At 35.8% G+C, this 16,661-nt stretch overlaps 1 protein-coding gene across 1 annotated transcript in view; it reads left to right on the top strand.

The window, feature by feature from the left end:
* PTPRQ (protein tyrosine phosphatase receptor type Q) overlaps positions 1-16,661 on the top strand; it is a gene marked incomplete at its 5' end in the record, with an annotated part of 143,671 nt that overhangs the window by 94,286 nt on the left and 32,724 nt on the right. Inside the window, 7 exons of the mRNA XM_082308524.1 lie at positions 157-489; positions 7,087-7,208; positions 11,013-11,199; positions 13,425-13,669; positions 14,292-14,358; positions 14,956-15,114; positions 16,362-16,584. Of these exons, the coding sequence (XP_082164650.1) occupies positions 157-489; positions 7,087-7,208; positions 11,013-11,199; positions 13,425-13,669; positions 14,292-14,358; positions 14,956-15,114; positions 16,362-16,584 (1,336 nt within the window). The remainder of the gene's footprint in view (positions 1-156; positions 490-7,086; positions 7,209-11,012; positions 11,200-13,424; positions 13,670-14,291; positions 14,359-14,955; positions 15,115-16,361; positions 16,585-16,661) is intronic.

The raw sequence follows: 16,661 nt of genomic DNA, 5'->3' as shown, positions 1-16,661 counted from the left end.
CCAATGGAATTACTCCTTATTAACCATATGAAATTGAATCTTGGTCTTTACACATGCTTATTAAAGTATTTTTTGAACACTGGATAAAAGAGTTAGTTATAGTTGCAATCACTTTTCATTCAAATGGAGATATCTTACAAGTGTTCTAATTTGTAGTTCCTAGTGCTCCCAGGGATATTGTTTTTTCCAATGTGCAATCAACAAGTGTGACCTTGAATTGGAGATCACCGAAATCTATCCTTGGCTACTTTCAAAACTACAAGATTACCACACAGCTACAGTCCATCCACTGCAGTGACTGGGAAACTAAGGAATGTATTGAATATGAGATGCATCAACATTTATATGAAAATGTTGAGGATGACCGGATAGAAGAGACAGTGTATGGACTGAAAAAATACAGGTGGTACAGATTTGCAGTTGCTGCCAGTACGAATGTTGGTTACGGAAGTTCTTCACCTTGGATTTCTACACAAACACTTCCTGGCTGTAAGTAAGGATGTTTGCTGTGTGTCATAATGATTTGACAACGTGATGTTCACTGAAATAAGCAAGAACACTTAGTGGAAGTTATTTCTTTATAGTCCTGCAATATTGGTGAAGTTAATAAGGATTTATTGCAACTCTTCATGTATGAAATATCATGATATAAATCATGTGGTAGGTATGCATACTTGACACTACTTCAGATTTTAATTCCTTTTGGAGGGTCTACTATATTTACTGCTTACCCACCAGCAATTTCATTCCTCAGCCCTACTCCACATCTAGAATTGGTAAGTCTGAATTTTGGCTACTTTGGGTTGATATGCCGTTTTCAATCCATCTCTACATGTTGGGTGTGTCAATGAAAAGTAGTTCTTTTTTTAATTCTTTGACTAAAAGTCTGTTCTCTAATGTCATAACACTTTCCTGAAATTCTGCAGTACGTTCCTGGCAATAGAATTTAAGCAATAGAATAGTTTAAGAGGTATTCAGATTTCTTTCCAACGCCATATCCACCTAAAGAGATTACAAATCAGAGTAGCCAAGTAACACCTACAGGACTGTCATGACACATATTAGGACTGTCATGCCTCTGTTGAGGATTTCAGTTTCCAAGTAAGAGAAGAGTTATCACAGATAAGTCATCACCAGATATTTGAGAAAAGGGGACATGAAACATAAATTATTTAGGAAGTTGCCATGTTGACATATGACCTTCCCTCCCAGTCTGCAGCCAGCCTAGGTCAGAGCACATCTGAGATCCAGCCTCTGGCCTGTGTAGAACAACTAAGAACCACCATGAGTGGCCTGACTAAATCACAGCTCCTTCACTCCTTTCCCCTTCCAAAGTAATCATAATAGAGATACTAAGGACCTAAACAGCTGTGTAGCAAGGACTACTTAATGGCCCACATACTTATTTTGTTCCATTCGTGTTTTTACAATCACATGATGTGAATCCAGATAATGCTCCTCATAGTATCTGTGCAGTCTCTGTACAGTAATACAGCCATCTATCCTTAAATACCTCACAGTTTTTCTACTAGGTAAGGTAATATTTGTCTTCCTTTGCAGATGAGAAATTGCAATAGAGAAATTCTAAGCCCCAAAGGGCAAAGAGATTTGGACACTGTGATAGTGGACACCACAACAGCCCATTTTTCACAGAAAGCACGGAAGCAGTCCTTTGGACTGAGAAGTACTGGAATCAGCTGTGGAGTCATTCTCATATACACTTACTTTCTTTGTCCAGTGGTTCTTATGGGAATGCTATGCCTGTAAATTAATGCAGTATTTTAAAGGAAAGTGAAAAAAAATATCAAAAAAAGCATATAATCCCAGATGGAGCAGAAAATAGCTAACAGAATTTGTGCAACTCTTGAGCCAGCAGCTCTGGGGAGATTTGTTACTATTAGATGGACAGATCTCAGCTGCTGACATATGCAAATACTTATCTTCCAAAAGTTGTTGCTGAGTTTAGGAAAGTTAGGGATTTTAACTGGACAGAGAGGCAGATAATCAAAACATATAATTTAATGAAGTTAACATCCTTTTTATGATTTCCTCTCTGGACAGTGATAATTTAGTTTAAGAGAGAACTAGTTTCCTATCAGTCCCACTGACGAGATGGTAGTTAGAAGTATAAAAAATCTCATTAGACTGCACAAGCCCTTTCCATGCCAATACAGCGTCGCCCTCAGCAGTCAGTCCTCTGTGTGCTCTATTAGCTAGTTTAACAAATGGTGGTGGGATAGAAGTTAAAAAAGTTCCACCACTTCTTCCAGCCCAAGTGTCTGAGGCTGCTGGCCTGTGTCTGTGGTGAGGGAAGTGGGAAGCACCAGATTTCCTGTGAGCTAAATCAGTGACACATCAAGGGATGAGCTGCCTATAAAATACACCGCTGTGGAGTCAAGGAAGCATGGGCACTGTTCCAGAGACCATGGCTGGGTGCTGGTCTTTTTCCTGGGGTAATGGCAATCAGCTGAGGAGGGAAAAAAGAGGAACGCGACACGTCACAGCTGGGCAGCCAGCTGGCAGCTCCAGCGTGCTTCAGCAGCACTAGGAGCCTCCCTGAGCAGCGGCTGATCTTTGGCAAGGGCAGGTCTCTAGCTACCTGACCTTATACTTTCCAAAGACTAGTCTTTAGAAATATTGTTAAACAGACTAAAACACCTTAGTTCGCCTCTTTCTTTTGCAAAGGGCACTGCCTGTAGCAGGGAAGAGAAACTCAGGATGCACAAAAAACTGAGCCAGCACTCTGGGCAGCCTTGCGGAGTGTATCCAGAGAACAGGTGTCCATCCCCCTCTCCTTTCCTTCATGGACTGGGCCAAGCATCCTCTGGATTAGCCTGCTGGTACACAGCCAATGTTCATGGTCTGTTAGGGCTTAAGGGTGCTTAGCTGCTATGTAAAATAGCCCGAGTACTTAGCCCATAAAATCAATGGGAGTTGTGTTTGCAGATTTGAGGGCAGAAGTTAGCCACTGTTTCTGATTTTCAAGAAATGCCTCTGTAAGACATAGCTTCTGCCAAAAGGAGAGTTACCTTGGTTGTGAAATAATAGTCAAATTATTTTTTCTTCAGAAATAATTGGGTTCTCAGAAATTTTTGTTTCTCTCAAGCCTAAAGAAAATACTATACTTATTATATTCAGGAAGTTACTGCATTTAAGCTGAAAACTGTTAGACTCAGTTCCCAGAATATAAAGAGATGAAACTTCAACAACAGCAAAAATTACATAACAGAAACCCTACAGATTCTTTACTATTGCTGAGGATTTGACTGTTGTGCTAAAGCAGAAATACCTCATAATTCTGAATATCCAGTGACTAAGGTGAGGTTCTTAGCTATTTATTTCAGTTGTTCATTATGAAGGTAAATTTAAGGCTACAGGAATTCTTTTTAAGATTCTTTAACTCATTTACAAGTTTCAAACAAAAATTAATAGCTGTGCCCTGCACTGAAAGTGGTTATAGCGTTACTCCATGGAAAATGTTATAGGTTGTTCAGTACAGTCCATTTCTCACATCACACAGATAAACTATTCAGCCTTCTGTCTTGCAGATTATCCTCACAGGAATTGTCCTACTGTCTCATAAAGTAGTTTGATGGCACTGTTATTACTTAGCTGATGGATTACCCAAGAGCCAAATCTACTCTGCAAGATGAAATATTTTCAGCATAACCTAGATTTATATAGCTACCAGGACAGAAGATCACAGTGTTGTGTCATAGTAAGGGAAAGGGCAAGAAATGTTTTCCATAGCTAGGGAAACTTTGTTCCCTCACACCTGCACTACCCCGAGTTTCACTTTTACATTTGTAAGGAGAATAAGATTGGCCAAACTTGTGCTTTCTAAAAGAAAAATCACTTTGGAGGGTCAGTGGTAGGTGCAAAATGAATGGCAGTGTGATCACTGACCTCATTTTGGATCTCGTACAGTTACACAATGCAATGCTGTTTGGTAAACTGCCAAGTCTCCTAATGCCAGGATATACTGAGATACAAAGGAAAATCCCAGATGTTCGAATGTCCCATGAAAGCTAGGACATAGATGCATGGGGCAGAGGGTTATGCTTCTCTTTTCAGCACCTTCTTTCCCAATCCCTGCTGATACCCAGTTGCTTGGTATACTTAAAATGTTTCTCTATGGTGAAAAGCAATAATATTGCATCTGTTGGTGTATGCCATTGCTTCTGGCAGGTTTTGCCTGAGAGAGCTTGTTTTTCTTTGTTTCTTTCATTCTCTCAGAACTAAATATTGGAAAGTAAATATGGCCTCATATAAGATAGAAATGTTTCAAGACAGGTAAAAGTAACCTAAAGTGATTATAAAATGAAATAACTGAACCTCACACTTAATTTTTGTTGGGGAAAAAGAAAAAAGGGCTGGTCTTAACCAAATAGGCAAGCATGAATTTCTGTTAGAAGACTGGAGTATTCAGTCGTATTTTTGAGGATTATGTTAAATGATGGGCTATCCAGACTTATCTTCAAGCTAACACACTTAACTGCTGCCTTAGCATCAAGACACAGATGGATGGGAAAGATGACCCTGACCTCCATAAGACCCACATTCCTGTGCAAGGATAGAAGCATGATAATCAGGAAATGATGGTTATTAGTTACAGAAAATGCATTATTGTGAAAACCAGGAGAAAAGTGCTTATGAGAGGAAGTGATTGGATTATGGGGGAATGAGAGAATAAGACTAGGTCATTTCTACTGAGTAAATTGCTGTGATTTATAAGAGAAGGGGTATAGTGATATCATGGCCTCGTATTGACTAGATTCATTTCACAAACAAACCTAAATCAGAATGTGGCAGTTACCCACTGAAGCAAACACAGATTTTAAAAAGATGGTTTTTGTAAGACATGAGACTTCTTAGACACATTTCATTTTCTAATTATACAGGTTATTTCAGAAAATATTCCTCAATTTCAGGATCAATCAGTTATTCTGATATTGTACTTTTCATGATGAAAATAAACCAGGTATTAATGCTTAGATTTATTTTAGATAAGTATCTTAAATGCAGCATACTCAATTAGAATTTTCTGGCAAAGATCTAAAAATGTATCAGATATAAACTGCATATGGAAATTATCCATATAAATAACTTCAGATTGGATAATTTGTAGATTAGATTATGCTTTAAAATTATTTCACATCATCATTGTCTAATGTGTAAACCTAAATTGGCTTCTGAAAAAAAATATTGAGAGATTAAACACTCCATTAATGCTATACAAAAGTAATGGAAAATTGTCTTTGGAAGCTTGGTTGTTTTGGAAACTGAGGCTCGAGAAGCTATATATCTCATTTTATACTGTTTTTCAGAAATTTCAACTGGCGATAAAGGTAATGCCACTGCCATAGTTACTGAAAGCATTGTTCACACTAAAAGACACTGAGCAACAAGTCTGACACACATTACCTGCAAAATAAGCTTCATTTGTGCTAATTCTATTTTTTAGGGAACATGTTTGCCCCTGTATTTTTTTGTATCTGTTCTAGCACCCCACTCAACAGCCAGCCTTCTCTGAGCAGTCTCCTCTTTCACCACCCCTCATATGCTTTTGTAGTTCATTCAGTTACACTCTTCATTCAGTTGTTCCATGCTATTCAGTATTTTTGGGGACTGCTTCTAATGGTTGAATTTGATCCTGCCTACAAAGTCTAGTATGTTCCTGCTAATCCCCGCACAGCAATCTACCTCCTGTATCCAACACCCTAAACTCTTCATAGCATCTTATCATCTCCCAAATCTTCCTGTTTTATTCTGCAACCATGGTGCAAAATTTTCACCTTCACAATGAAAAATTTTATGTTTTCTCCTCATTAATCTTTCACACATAATTTCAATAGCTACATACCTCCTTCCATGCTATTTTTCCTTTTCCTAGCCTGTTTTCTACCTGACAAAGTAGCCTTGTATACACTCCAATTTTCCTCGTTAAGCCCTCTTACCTAATGACTAATGGTGAAAAAATACATATTTGTGCATTAATCATGTTTGAGAAAAGAGCCTACGTCTTCTGATTAGGTTAGATATGATCAATTTTATCATTTTTTTTGTAACAGACTCTTCACTGGTATGTGTTAACCTTAGTTGTATTTTTTGTGGTAGATTAAAAAAAAAGGCACCATGAAGTCAAATTCTAGAAATAAGTACAAATCTGTTGTTGCTTCTATAACAGGCTGTTCACTGATACGTATCACAATTGGTTTTTTTGTAGTAGACCCCCCCAAAAAAAGGCACCATGGAGCCAAGTTCTGGCATTATCTACAAATCTGTTGTCACTTCTATTCCAAATTTTATTTTCCTGAAATTTACCATGGTCATTATGAAAAAGTAATAACACTTACTGAGAACTGCTGTGTTGTTATTATGATTTCATTAATTTCTTATTCATGAATAAGAAATAACTAGGTTAATTCACATACCACCTTGACAAAAGGAAATTTTAGGAAAATCCCATTTCTTAATGTGAACATTCTTGCCTGCTTACAATTCCTATCACTTTTTTGTATGCGTTTTTCAGAGTTTCTCAACATGTTAAGAATAAGTTGAAATGAAACTTAGAAAATATTTTTTTTCTGTATAAAATTATTTGTACTAGTACTTTCCAACATTGCTGGAAATTTTTTCTAGCATGCAGAAAACCTTGTGTTTTCACAATTTCTTGTTCTTGGAATGATTCATTTGGCATAAATGAATATATTATGCCTGTCTATTTGTCTATATATATAAGTTATGTTATATATATATATGTTATGTATATTTTGTTTGTGTTTATACATATAAATAACTTGCAATTAATAAAACCTATAATTTCAATTTAAGATGAAGTTGAGGCAGTTCATACTCTAGAAAAGTTGTAGTAATTGCAATGAAAGATGTGTTTCTAAATCACACTGTTTGCTTTATGTATGAGAAAGAAAAATTGTTATCATTATTTAAGCAGTGTATAATGGTAAATGTGTGAAAAAGTTTTATTTTCAAATTGAAAAATAATGTCTACTGGCCACTAAAATTACTGGGTTATTTGTCGTGAAGTTTTTTGGCCATGATTCACATATGTATTTTTTTCTACAGCTCCAGACGGTCCTCCAGAAAATGTGACTGTTTTAGCTACATCTCCTCACAGTATTAATATCAGCTGGAGTGAACCTGTCATCATTACTGGACCAACATGCTACCTCATAGACATTACCTCAGTAAGGCAACTCCGTTTTATTGTTGGTAGTAATACAGAAGTTTGGTGATATAAATGCCACAGCAGATGTTCTTATAGAAATTACAGGGCAGACATAAACTGGATTGAAAAACAATTGTGTCTGTTTCCACATAAACTCCACATAAGAATTAATTGTACGTTTATACATTTCTTAATGGGAGATAAATTAATTACTTGGTATTAAAATATGTGTGCTAGTAAGAGGTCTTGGAGAAAAAAAGTGTAGCTATAAATACATACAGGAAAACAGTAGCTGAGCTTTGCGGAGGCGTACCTTCTTCTAATAATAATGATGCTGTTTACCAGTAAAAATAATAATGACTTTTTTTTCTTCAAAGGAAGGAAAAGTTCATTGTCATGATTTTACAAACCAAAGTGGAGAGCCTAGCAAAAGGAAGTGACTTGTACAAAGTTACACAGTGCATCAGAGGGCAAATTTTAAAGTCAAACTAAATTTCCCACTTTCCACTTGGTGCTCTGTCCATCAGATTAGCTGTGTTTTGGTAGCACAGCAATAACACTTCTTTCTCCTTGATCTTTATAAGCAAAAAAAGGCTGACATAAGAGAAAAGCTCTAGCGGCCTTTCTCTTTTCATCCCTTACTACCCTTATAATGCTCCTTAAAACAACCATTAATAAACCTCATTTCCTGCCCCGTGGCAAGATATGAAACTTCCTAAGTTCGAGTGCATGAGAAGTTTTAAGTAGGATATAGGTTCTCTCTTCTTCCAGAAATTATACAGACAGGGCTATCAGTGAAAATGGGAAGCAATTTACCAGACTTTACCCAGGAAAACTTGCTGTTCGCAGCTTCAGAAATCCTGAATCAGTCTGTTAGATTATAGGAAAAAAAATTAAAGACTACTTCAAAGTATTTGAAGACTTTAAATAGAAAGTTCTTTCAATTTTCTGAGAAGAGAGTAAGACTATTATGTGTATATTTTCAATGTTTCTGAATTGGTCATAAGAATTACAGATATGCTAAAATATTAATGCTGAGATGTTTGTGCAGTCAAAATTTCTAAGATCAGTAAAACAATACCAAATATTTTTAAAATCCTCAGTAAAGTTACAAGAGAGAGTAGTGTGTAGTCGTGCTATTTTCTCTTCCTCTAACTTCATTGTACAATATGTAAAGTGTAATCTGTTCAGTTCTGAACACACTTACCACAGCAGTAGGATGTCAGGATGAAGGATGTACAATAACAAGGGGCAGGGAAGGAATGGTTCCTTGTCCCATTGGGTGGGTCACTAGAAACTGCATAACAATTTTTATTTCTCCTTTACTAAAGTTAGAGAAGGCTTTTTCCTCATGAAAGGTTCCTGTCGCTTTTGACTAAACAGCATTATAGTGCATCAACAGAAAAAAATGCTTTTCATTCTTTTGATAAAACTTCCAAATTCAATTTTCAAAGCTTGATTTTTTTGTGTGTGTAATATTTAATCAATTTGTATCTAAACAATTTCTCCTCTGTCTGATAGTTCCTAAATTATAAACAGGGTGTCATCTGATTCTACACTATGAAAATGTTATAAATACCTTATCGATATAAGTTACAGTAAAATTCCTAAAGTAACATGAACTATGGAATGTTTCATGTGAGCCTGCCAGCATTCAGAAGGAACATAAAAATCTGTTTCAAATGTTCGGTTTGGAGGCCTTTGGTTTTATTTTTACAAAATGGGTTTTTTTCAAATATATTTCAGATATCTAGCTTTATGTTTAGTGCTTCCTTGTAATCAGATGTTGTCTGTCTAATGATCAGTAACTACAGGGATCAGTTCTGTAGATAATCACCTTAGTAGACAAATCTATTCCTTCTTAAAGGCCAATAAAGCTGTCACAATCTTTTTCAGTGAAAATTTGAGTATATATTTTATTGTCCCAGTGGGAAAATTTTTATGAAGACTCCAAATTCCACAAACTTCCTATATGTAAAACTTTACTCATTTTAGTTCTCAACTGAGTATCTTTAAAGATTTATAAAAACAGGCTCACAGAACAGAATAATTTCAGATTTCTACTCTGTGATGTCTTTATTCTTAAAAGGCAGTAATTAGTATTTATTAGTGAATGTATTAGAGTACTGTTTAAATGGTTAGGATGTTCCTTGCAGTTTTATAGATCAGAAAAACTAAAAAGTACTCCCTCATTATTATTCCTCCAAGTCATATTTTAGTTTGTATTCCTGCCTATTATAATTAGAACTAGTCCTGAATAAAATATTACTGAAAATGAGTAAGGAAGTTGGAAATGAACCATTAAACTTCAGGAAGAATAGAAATAAATGTAATGATGTAGTACCGTGATTGTATTTTACCTCTTGTATAGATATTTATATGCCAGATTTTTGATACTCAAACAGGAAAAAAGTGTTTCAGCTCTTCATGGCCATCCCAGGAAATGAATGTCTGTTTAGTCCATCAGAAAGTTTAGTTCGGGTTAATTCTCAGTGGGGATAGATGCATATCTGTCAAATAAAAGGTATGCTTGGACTATTCTAATGTTTTAGCAGCTGCATTTAATACAGATTTCATCCAGTGGGAAAACTACTGTACAGCTACCTAATCCTCTTTTCAAATTACACACTGAAGAAACAATAATGAAAACATCATTAACTGAAGTAGTGGGAACAGACATAAAAATAATTTTGTAAATGATACTTGATCAAACACTAGAAAAGCTCCCATTTTTCCTTTTTCTCCTTTTTAAGCTAAGAATAGAATTGATTAATTGGATATAAAGCCCAACACTGTAGATTTTTCTACAGAACTACAGATTAGTTGAGATGTAGGGGTAACAGGGATCCCAGGAAGTAATCCAGTCCATATCCTGCTCTAACACAGAAACAAGTGTACCTAGAGTCTTCCTCACAAATGATTCATTATCCTGTTCTTAAAAATGTCCAGTGCTGAAAATTGCTCAGCAACCCTCGATAGATTGTTCTAGTTTTTAACTAAACTTATAGTCATAGTTTTACTTATATATTTAGGTATATCATTGCAGTTTTTGTAATATTTAATTCTAATCTGGTTTTGGTGCAAATAAAATTTCTATTCGTGTTTTCATGAACACTGGAAACAATGGTTTATCTTCAATTTAGTAACATCCTTTTTTATATTTTGAAGTTATCAAAATATGTGTAATATATATTATATATAAATTGAAGTTTTATGTATTGAAGTTTTATATATTGAAGTTATATTTTGAAGTCTTCCACCATCCTCCCTTTTCTAGATTGAACCCCAGTTATTTCTGCTTTTCTAGTAAGAGAATTACTCCCTCCCCACTGTGTTATAAATAGTGCTTCTATTACTATATCCCAAGAGGAACCACGCTTTCTGCAGTCACATCAATATTATATATTGCTGCCCAATTTTCCTTTTGTTTTTGTATTCCAAACAATTTTCTGCCATATAGCTGCTCATCTTCTGGATCTCTGCCTAGTTTGATTCCCATTTCAGGTCACTGCAGCTCCTTTGGCCCAGTGTCTACCAATTGGTTCATGTTTGCTTGGTGAAAGACAGCAGCAAGCAAACAGCCCATGGCCTTAATCCCATACTACGTGAAGTGCTAAAGAGGCAACACATGGGTGAGATGGGAGCTTACTCTACTCTGCAGCTTTCTAGTCTTGGTAGCTAGAGACTTCTTGTGAACCCTTCTATGTAAATGGTTAGAAAAGTGGAAACATAAAAGTTAAATAAGGTGTTCAAATAATAATGTCCTGCTTTTGGCCGTTTCAAGTCTTGTAATCATTGTTTTTAAATTATTATTATTTTACAGGTAGATAATGACAATTATAAAGCTCAATTTCTGAAGACAAATGATGAGGGTAAAGTCTTAGAAATTTCTGATTTAAAAGCATTTACAAGGTATTCTGTCATAATCATTGCCTTTACGGGGGATGTTAATGCTGCACTCATTGAAGGCAAGGCTAGTTCTCCAGTAATTGTCTCCACTTTTGAAGCAGGTTTGTATTTTTCTCTACTTTATATGGATCAAACTTTGCAGTTTTTAATTCATCTGACAAATAAATGAGAGTTTTGAACATATGGTGCACTTTTAATGCAGATTTGTTCTCACAATATTTTTTCTGTAATATTTAAAAAGGTGGCATTCAACAAAAAGTGATGGTGATAATAAATACTAAGATTTACCTTTAGTAATGCAGAGATCTTAACTTGTTTCATGTAAAATATGAGTGTGTGGAACACGGCCATCTAGATTGCTTCTATAGTCAATGAAGAGAGTTCCTATCTATATTAGCATGTACATGTAAGATACCTGTCTTAGGAAGGGATGACTCTCCCCTGGGGGGGTGCCTGTTTCCCTTAAGAGACTGTTGAAAACTCTTTACAACACCCTTGGTCTTGATGCAAAATTTAAACATATAAAAATTAAGTGAAGTGAATCCTAATGTTTATAAAGGGTACCTGTACTGACTTGAGGACACAATCTGTGTGTTCTGAGTGCAAGGAGGTTGCTAGTGAAGGCCCACAGGGATCTGTGCTTGAGTCAGCTGTTCCACAGATTCAAAACAATCTGGAGAATGAGATAGATACGAAGGTGACAAAAGTTGCTGATGCTATTAAGTTAGTCAGGGAAATAAAACTGAGAGATGAGAGTAAGAAACTGTGTGAGGACCTCATGACACTGAGAGGCTACATTACAGAAAAGTAGATAGCATTTGCTTATGAAAATATAAACAGATGTACATGGAGAAGATACAGTCCTAGCTTTACATACATAGTTCCTGGTCATGCTCTGTCTGCTATCTTTGCTGGTTTTGAATTGTTCACTGAGGATATTTAAACAAACAAACAAAACAACAAAAAATATTTTCTGAAAATATATTGAAGTTTTGTTTCATTCAAACTAATTTTCAACTGTGTGTAAACTATAAATGCTTTATTTCTAGTGAGGTTAGCTGCAGGTCAGCTTTTTTAGCTGTATACTCAGGTTAATTTCAGATTTAGACATACTACACAGTGATTGTATTTATCATTTATCTTTCCTTTGATGTATGAAAAGCCAATGTCCCTAATGATACGTGATATGAGTGTGTGTATACATATCTATATCTTTCTAATGCCTTTAATACATTAAATTCTAGGTTTTCATGACCTGTTTATGTCCCTGGAGGCTGATATGGTCTTTTACTGTCAAAAAATGAATGAAGATTAAATTAGGTGGTAGCTGGGTCTGTCCTGTGAGCTATCTTTTTTTGGTAGCCCTTTTTCTTATGTAAAAATGCGATACATTAGGAGGTGCAGTAACCTTAGAGAAGAACAGTTATTTTTTCCATCTCATCTCATATGGCTGAGTAAGGAGCAATTTACATAGACTTACTCCAGAGAAGCCTGAGTAAGCATTTGTTGGCTGGTGTAAAAAACCTGGAAGGTATGACAACTGCATCCAAATCCTTGGCTGAGGGAATGTGTTTACCTCCAGTTGCTTGATTTCACTATTTAGAGGTCACGCTACATACTTGTCTGCTCAGGTAGAGCAATAAATATTTAGCTGCCTGGAAAGAATGTTACAGTCTTTTCCTTCAGATAGGGACATTGGTAAAATGATTTATACCTTTGCTGTCTTGAGAATAAGCTACTGGAATAAGCGTTTGACAAAAAAACGTCTTTGGGAAAAATGCATGTTGTGTTTGTGTCTGGGCACTGACTAGTGGAAAGTTTTTTCCTAAAGAGTTAGCTGTGGTAAGCAGAGACTCTTAGGAGCATGGGGGCTTGTTTATATGTTGGGAGGGAGCTTGCTGTTGACAGAGGGCTTTCAGAAAGGGATACTCAAGACTAACACTTGCTTCTTGCTTGTCATCCCATGCAAGGATTTGTTTACCTCAGATGTATTGCAAGGTATAATGATGCCCTCAGGTTTTCTGAGTAGAAAATCAGAAGAAACTTTTCTGAGTAGAAACTACTGAGGGTTATCTAATAATGGTTTTTAATATTTGTAGTGTTAAACGCTATCTTTAAGAATAGTATTTCACTAAATATTTAACTTTGTATTGTCTTTATGAAAATTTACATATGCAACAAGTATTTGAGGTGTTTTTAGTAAAAACAGAAAATACCAATGAAATAACACTGACATGCAAAAATATAATTTGTAATTGTTCAGGTTTTACTCTAATATTAGTAATAGTAAACTGATTTAAGGGGATCATTGAAATATTTATTTCAGTGCCTGAAGACCCACCCAACAACATAACATTTCAGAAGATACCAGATGAAGTAACAAAGTTACAAGTAACATTTGTGCCGCCATCTGAACCAAATGGAAATATTCAGGTGTATCAAGCGATGGTTTACAATGAAGATGACCCCACTGCCATCCGGATCCACAACCTTAGTGTCATTGATAAAACAGATCAGTCAGTCACTGCCATGATAGAAGGACTAAAAGGAGGACATACCTATAATGTCAGCGTAAGAACTGTATTTCTTTGGATTTTTTCTTTGATATGAGTGAGAGATTAGTCTGAACAGGGAACATAAACCTAGGCTGAATATGAGATTTTCGTGCCAAGAATGTTAGAAGAGAGACAAGTCTGAGGAACGAGGGCAGCAATGAAGAGAGTAGAGTGAGTGGGAGCAGGACACATCACTAGTGGTTATCTTTGTACTCTGGACCACCAGTTCATGTGCTAGCAAAGCAGCCTGTGACGTATCATCACAGGTACAAGACTAAATCCCTCTCTTAATTCCACCCCTTGCATTGCTCGTTTGGCTCAGATGAAAAGTCTAGTTCTGCAAGGGGAGCTTGCTAGAAGTATGTGCATGAAGTCCTTTCAAATAATTAGAGAATAGCACATGAAAGGAGGCGACATAACTGTTTAAGTGGGGTTGTTTTTCTCCTTTTTGTAAGAGCTACATGACAAATGATAAAGTGTTATTGTACTTAGGATTGTAAAGAAATACAGAGTTCTAGCAAAGTGTGAATGACAGAAAAGGAGTGTTTCAGCATTCATTGTTGCTTCAAATGTATCCAGATTTGGCCAATTTGAAGGTATTACAAGTACTCATTAAAACAATTGTTTGTTTTTTTAAGGTGTATGCAATTAATGGTGCTGGTGCAGGGCCAAAAATTCAATTGAAAATAACCATGGATATCAAAGGTATGTCTCATGAAGTGCCCTTTAGTTGAAATCTCTATAAATGCTGAAGAAATTACTGTTCTGCCTGTGGGTACACGACTGTGTGCCTTTGTCTGTTATTTAGAGGTTGCATAATGTAGGAGCAGGAACACATAACTGATAACCTTGAACTACAGTGCTCAGTTTTGCTGCATATCACTGATCATTTGCTATTCATATCTGAATGATACTGTAAACCATGTGCAGACTCAGTGAAGTAATCATATTGACTTCAGTATATTAGTTACCATCAGCGAACAGCTTAGAAGAATATCACAGAGAGATAGCTAAGTATACAGTATCACAGTTGTGGAAATAAATACAATCATTGATTGAAATTCATTGAAAAACTAAGACTCAGTCTTCTTATCGTTTTCTCTTTTAATTGAAAACTGATACGCAGAGGCATTTATCAGAATACAGTTTTTAGAAGCTTAAGGCATTAGGTAGGACATTAAGTTGTCCCTGAAAATATGCTGAAGACTTGTCTTGCATAACACAGCTATGTGCCTGAACAAAGTACTTGTAGTGAAAACATTTTAAAACAGAACTCTGTGGTATATCCTTGTTTAAAAACAGAACCACCACGGCCTAAAAAGAAACCAGCACCAGTTTATGATACCAATGGAGCATTACTCGTCACAGCTACAACAATTACGGTTAGAATGCCAATATGTTATTACAGTGATGATCATGGCCCTATCAAGAAGATACAAGTTCTTGTTGTGGAAGCTGGAGGTAGAATTTTATGAGTTCTCTTCAAAATTGTTTTCAGGTTTTTTTTATTTCTTTATTTTCAGGCTATTTTTCTTTTCTCTTTTACTTCTTTTCTTTGGTGTCAGTAATTTCATATTAGAAAACAGCTAACAGTTGCTTTAGCTGTGGCAGCAGTACTAAGAGCAAAGTGTCTTTCACAATACTTGTGGGCTGGATACTGGATTTTGGGAACACTTGCCAACAAAAAGTCATCCGTGCTGTTTGAAGTCACCAATATTATTCTGGCCCTATTGTTATCGTTATATTTTCTTTATTTCCTATTTCCTTGAAAAAAAATACATTTGGCTTTTGTGAAAGGTAAATAAATCTGAAACATTTTTTGCAAGGTTTTTCTTCTGTTGCTATTAGTGTTGCCTGTAAAAGAATGCAGTCATGTGCAGTTGATATTTCCATTTCATAACGGGGGCAGAGGGATTTATATAAATCCCTTCTGTAGACTGTGGGTTAGAATGTGTATTCCCTTGTACAGACTGATGAACATTTACTCATGTGAACAGTGCCGTGATATTCTTTTGTGTAGTTGCCTATCATTGTGAGTGGGAGTTTCATGATAGGACATCATATGGTCAGGCTTACTTTACCTAAGAAGGACAAATTCCAGGTATTTATTTCTCGTGTTTTGCTTGCTTTGAAAGTATAGAAGTAAACCATTCACATTAAGTGAATTCACATTAAGTCTCTCACCTTTTTCTGAATTTTGCATTTTAGCACTAATCCTACAGACATTTACTTCATAGCTATCGCTGTGAAGATTCTCTTGAACTGTTAGATATGCAAATACTATGTTAAGTGACATTTTGAAGATTTTTCTCCTGAGTTGCTGAGTACTGTGCACTTATGGAAGTCTGGTAATTTCATTTATGAAAGTCTTTACTGTCTTTAAAGTAAACACTTTTTATTGTCTTTGCTAGCCATGCTCAGTTTCAAAGTCAAGTGGCTTGCAGAAGTGATATCCTCTACAGGCAGAGCTCATGTGTGAGACTGCCCCTGAAATTTTCTAGTTGACTTACTCTGACTTAGCAAAATATAGATAGTGTGGATAATAAGAAATTTGGGTCCAGGTGCAAATACAGTTATAGACTTAGTTAGTTGTGTAAATGGCACCAATAACATGCTAAGCTCTTAAAAAAATTAATTTCCTATTTAACTTCTTTAATTACAGTCTGGTTAGAATGTAAATTGTTTCTGATTATTTCTTTTGACAATAGCTCAGCATGATGGGAATGTTACTAAGTGGTATGATGCCTACTTCAACAGACCGAGGCCGTATTTTACAAATGAAGGCTTTCCAAACCCACCATGTGTAGAAGGAAAAGAAGATCTGAGTGGCAAAGAAGAGATATATGTCATAGGTGCTGATACTACATGTATGATACCAGGCAGTCAAGACAAAATATGTAATGGCCCACTGAAACCAAGAAAGCAGTACCTGTAAGTACATTTGTCTCTATGTTTGTCCAAGAGAAAGATTTAAGTGAAATATACATTTATACAAACATACAAAACGT

The sequence above is a fragment of the Platalea leucorodia genome (assembly GCF_965183815.1).
Source record: "Platalea leucorodia genome assembly, chromosome: 4".
Classification (NCBI taxonomy): Eukaryota; Metazoa; Chordata; class Aves; order Pelecaniformes; family Threskiornithidae; genus Platalea; species Platalea leucorodia.
The sequence above is the reverse complement of the archived record's forward strand: the minus strand, read 5'-3'. Positions and strand labels throughout refer to the sequence as shown.